The 5,062-nt window shown below is 32.9% G+C and overlaps 1 protein-coding gene across 4 annotated transcripts; it reads left to right on the top strand.

Annotated features, from left to right (window-relative positions):
* Positions 722-4,663, top strand: LOC107618267 (FBD-associated F-box protein At4g10400-like). Of its 4 annotated transcripts, XM_021112131.1 has the most exons (4): positions 722-1,621; positions 1,815-1,964; positions 2,066-2,357; positions 4,048-4,663. In XM_021112131.1, exons 1-4 carry the CDS (start codon positions 737-739, stop codon positions 4,062-4,064), a joined length of 1,344 nt encoding a protein of 447 aa, XP_020967790.1. In that variant the 5' UTR covers positions 722-736; the 3' UTR covers positions 4,065-4,663. The 4 variants fall into 4 exon arrangements, 1 of the variants encoding a protein (XP_020967790.1); XR_002354300.1 differs by lacking the exons at positions 722-1,621; positions 1,815-1,964; positions 2,066-2,357 and adding exons at positions 3,361-3,782; positions 3,931-3,974; XR_002354301.1 differs by lacking the exons at positions 722-1,621; positions 1,815-1,964; positions 2,066-2,357 and adding an exon at positions 3,357-3,782.

The raw sequence follows: 5,062 nt of genomic DNA on the forward strand, positions 1-5,062 counted from the left end.
CCCTCTAATCTTGACATAGTATCCCAACTCACTTAGTAAATCTTTCTTTGGCCCCTTCTGTCCCCACCAAAATTGTAAATAAAATATGTATCTCATTTACGGTTACAAGATAATGCTATTTGACAATTAAAATGGAGATAATTTATTTTAATTTGATTCAAAGAGTTATAATTTGCATATTAAATTTTGCATACAGCAATTTATTAATCAATAATAAAGCCTTAAATAAAGCTCAAATTTACTGCGAATTAATTGTTAATTTATAAAATACTGTGAAAAATAAAAAAAATTATAATTTACATAATTACTTTATATCGATTTGAATTTATTTTCAGTTCAATCTAATTCAAATTATTATGATTTGATTGGATTATTTTATATCCTTTCAAATTTATAATTTTTTATTATTAACTTTTTTTTATGAATTACATTCCATCCAAATTTTAACTTTTAAAAATTCTAAATCATTGATTGGTTTTTCAAATCTAATTAAATCGAGTTAAAATAAAAGATAATAATTTAAATTAAATCAAATCAAAAAATAAATTCAAATCATAGGATACCTTTTATAATAATCTTAATCAAATCTATATAATCAAAAAATCAAACAAACAAACACCCTTGGTTCTCCTTTAAATCCTAAACCCTAGTAGTCACCAAAAAAAAAAAACCCTAAACCCTAGAGTTGAGTCTAACCCTCTCCGGAGACAAACTTAAGAAAGTGAAACCATCAACCATGAACATGGATAGGATCAGTTTGTTACCGGATTCTATCCTTTGCGACATTCTTTCATACCTCCCAACAAAAGAAGCTGTATCCACCAGCATCCTCTCTCGCAGGTGGCGCCATGTTTGGAAGGATCTTCAAGTCCTTGACATAGATAATATACGCTTTCGGTACACTCAGGAATGGGAAGCTCGATTTGTTTCATATGTGAATGCTATTCTAGCTCAGCGCAATGCAGATTGCCCCATCGAAAAGTTCCGCCTCATTTGTAAAGAAGATTCAGAATATAGTCTACCCATCTTAACATGGCTTGATGCCATTATTAGGCCCCACCTCCAAGAATTGTATCTCTACCTTGATCTAGTGGTTGGAATTGACTTGCCTGAAGCCATACTCACTTTTCCATCACTCAAGTCCCTTGTTTTGAAACGTGGTGATTATTTCGATTATTATCCAGAGTTTCCAAATGTTTATTTGCCATCCCTCAAGAACCTAGAGTTAGATACCCTCTGTGTGGACCCCAGCAAACTTTTATCCGGCTGCCCTGTTCTTGAAAATCTTATGCTCATTGTACCGGATAGATTCTATGGTAGTTATGTTTATATACCTACAATCCAGATGCCTCGCACATTGAAAAGTTTAATCTTTGAAGATAAAAGCACCGTGGATAATGACATTAACCATCGTGTGATAGATACGCCATCTCTTGAATACCTCTATATGAAAATAATCGCGAAATCTAAGCTACAGGTTTCGTTTAGCAATTTCCCTAACATGGTGGAGGCGCATCTTCATATTCATCATGAACATGCTGTGCATGTCCCTTGGGTTCCTGAGCTTCTTCTGGCACTCCGCGAAACAAAATTGTTGGCATTGAAACATCTCACAACACTGGTAACATGCTTATGATAGGATTTGTTCGAGCGAAATTTTATGAAAAAATCTTTTTAATTTTTATGTAATTTTTTTTATCAATTTAATAATACCCAAACAAACTCATAATCCCATGATTCCTCAAGCTAATTTGAATTTATAACTGTATTATGAATTATGAAATATAATTTATGTGTTCTCATCTTCTATACAGTGCTTCTTTAGTGGTGTAACTTTCGGGATTCCGGAATTTCCCCGTTTGCTGAATCTAGAGCTTGATGTTCCATGTTTGAACACAGACTTCCTGCTAAACTTCCTTCATAATTGTCATGTACTTGAAGCTCTCGCGGTTCATGTTTGGAAGGTATCAATACATTTCAGTTAAAGACTAATGTCTCTATTTCTTTTTCTGTTGTTGTTTTCCGAGTCAATTGAGAAGTGTTATTATTTCATTTTTTGGGCCAGAGTGATATTTTTCGTCAGTATTATGGGCCAGCACCACCAACCATGGTTCCCAATTGTGTGACGTCACATCTCAAGAGTTTTGAGTTTAGAGGATATAAAGACTCTGCAGGTCAGCGTGAATTTATTGCATATCTTTTACAAAGAGGACTTGCTTTGAAGACTGTCACAATTCATCTTACATATGTTTTCGGCCAAGATACAAGATATGATATTGTCAGGGAATTATCTGCCATACCAAGGGGCTCTACAACATGTCAACTAAATTTCATTGACCTAAATCCTGTTAAACATGGTATGAACTCTCACTATCTCTATTCTCTGTTGTTCATTGATCAAAGTTGTTGAGAAAAAAATATCATGTTAGAACCTTAGAAGTTTTAAAAATTATTCAAGTTGCGTAACAGTTGAGTCAATTTTAGGCCAGTGTTCCACCTAAATTATTAAAAGATTTGTTGATGCTTATGAATGATTATGCACTTGAACATAATATCGGTGATTTGGATTTGCTAACTTTGATATTGGTAAGTATTTTGATTTCTCGAATTTCATCCTTAAAAAGTCTAGGGTTTTTTGTCTCTGATCCTTAGAAATTTATATATGCTGTTTAATGCTTTGAGTTGCACATATCCATTTGTGATGCATGTTGATGATGCAATATTGTATCTAAGGGTTGGAGAGAATTAGGTAAAAATCAGAGTGAACTAGGGCTGGCAATTCATACCCTACCCGCGGGTACCCAATTCGGTCCAACTCGTTCGGATAGGATAGGATACCCTACCCGCTGCGGGTAGGGTAGGGTACAGTCCGGATATGCCTGCGGGTAGGGTAGGGTACGGGTTTAGGGTGTACCCTACCCTACCCTATCCGCACCTCAAATATAACACATATTTTATAAAAATTAGGTATATAATGAAGGAATTGAGAGTTAAACCTACAACCTCTCTTATGTAATGACTTATAATAAGTGAATAACCACTAAACTAGTTAGTTAATTTAGTAATTTAGAGCATTAGTTTGTTATTTTTTATATTATTAATATGTATAAAATTTGAAATGATTGAATTTTATGTTTATTTTAAAAAAATTTGATATTTCTGCGGGTAGGGTAGGGTAGAGTAGGGTTTAAAACTTTAGGATGCGGGTAGGGTTAGGGTTGAGAAATTCTCAACCTGCGAGTAGGATAGGGTAGAATTTTAATAGAATTTTCAACCCGCGGGTAAGGTTAGGGTAGAGTCCAAACCCTACCCTACCCTACCCTACCCCTTGCTAGCCCTAGAGTGAACAAAATAGAAATTTCAAAAATTAAGACCAAAGAAAAAAAATAGTTTTTAATTACATTATGTCTACTTACAGGATTATATTATACTCTTATTTATAGTATACTTCTTTAAGTGGACTATAAATCTAATACTAATCCGTCCTTTCCTTCAAAACAACCTTGTCCCTCAAGATTGCGGAAAAATTATACAGCCTAATTAAAATTGTAAATACCAATTACAATTAATATAGAACCAATTAATCCTAAAATAATATTTTCTATCTTATTTCTGCCGGAAGAACCATCAAAGGCGCACACCGCTTTCTCCAAACTGAACTAGTTTTGGTGAATGAGTAGGGTCAGATAGTTTTCCAACACCATCATCCGTCTTTAGTTCCTCCTTCCCCTTTCTCCCTCACTGCTAGTTCATCAACATTGGCACTGTTAATCGCGATCACGGTAGATAATTCCATATATGTTTCTAAACCTTTTACTTGTTGAATTGCTGGTGTTGTCATAACATGAATTGTGATTGATGTTGGAACTGGACCCTGAAATGTTGATTGAATTTCTGGATCTGAGATTTGAATTTTCACTTGTGCTGTAGTTTTTGGTAACACTGGATCTGGATTTTGAAATTGTGATTGATCTGTAAGTTTTATTCAATCTTCTTGTTATTGGACTTGTAAATTGAAATCTGATGATTCTTCTCCTGTTGTGATAGGATGCAATTCTTGGTGACAAATTTGATACTTATGCAAGAGATGTTCGATAGGATTGAGCGAGAATCTGGCTGATATTTATGCAGAAAAACAATATAAAATACCATTCTGTCTGCATTTGGATTGTGCTTCTTCCAAAATCGGAACCGGCGGCCGGCGAGTGTCTTTCCCGTGAAACTTTTCTCAACTTCCAAAAATCTTTGCGCTTCTGCAATTCCTTGATCCTTCCAAAATTGTTAAGTGAGATATGCCAATGATAACCATCTCCTGTACCATCAAACTTAGGAGATTTAGTCAATAAAAACACCGTTTGATATGATATTATATCAAAAAATAAAGAGAATTAGATAAAAATCAGAAAAAATAGAATAGAAATCTCTAAAATTAAGGCTAAAGAAAAAAAAATTAACTTTTAAGTATATCATATTCCTATTTATAGTATAATTCTCTAATTAGATTATACGCTCATATTACTCTAATAGTTGATAGCAAGTTAACAACTCTACAATCAGATCAACTGCAAAACGATTTTGGATGCATGATTAGGATATGAATCATGTTTTTATTTTTTACTTTTCTGTGAGTCTTTTTTCGCTTAATTTATTGAGCAATTCATAATTATTTGTTCTTATACTATGTTTTTGAGAATTGTTAAGATCATTTGTTTTCTCCAACGAAATGCTTTCTGGATGCCCTTATTTTGCAAAAAGAGGTAGTGGAAATTTTTTTTATTTGGTTAGTTGTTTTGGTATTGGTTTGCTTGGTCATATTAATTATAAAAGAAACCTTTTATTTTCTACTCTAACTGGTTTTTAGAAGCACAACTAAACAATTGAAAGGTTAACAAAAGTTTTCTTTTCCCAGAAAATATTTTATTCATATTATAAACCAGATACTAAATTAGTTGTTACAGATTATGAATATTTATATATAATGATTGATCTTTTATGTATACATAATATTTTTAATATTGTATATATTTATATGCTTTTAAAATAGAAAAATTATTTGTTGGTA

This window comes from Arachis ipaensis, chromosome B09 (assembly GCF_000816755.2).
Source record: "Arachis ipaensis cultivar K30076 chromosome B09, Araip1.1, whole genome shotgun sequence".
Taxonomy (NCBI): Eukaryota; Viridiplantae; Streptophyta; class Magnoliopsida; order Fabales; family Fabaceae; genus Arachis; species Arachis ipaensis.

Bases quoted from the DNA above. Each gene is read 5' to 3' on its own strand.
- LOC107618267 (XM_021112131.1), top strand. From the start codon at position 737: ATGAACATGGATAGGATCAGTTTGTTACCGGATTCTATCCTTTGCGAC. The intron at 1,622-1,814 runs GTAACATGCTTA...TCTTCTATACAG, and splicing joins TGAAACATCTCACAACACTG to TGCTTCTTTAGTGGTGTAAC. The intron at 1,965-2,065 runs GTATCAATACAT...TTTTTGGGCCAG, and splicing joins TCGCGGTTCATGTTTGGAAG to AGTGATATTTTTCGTCAGTA.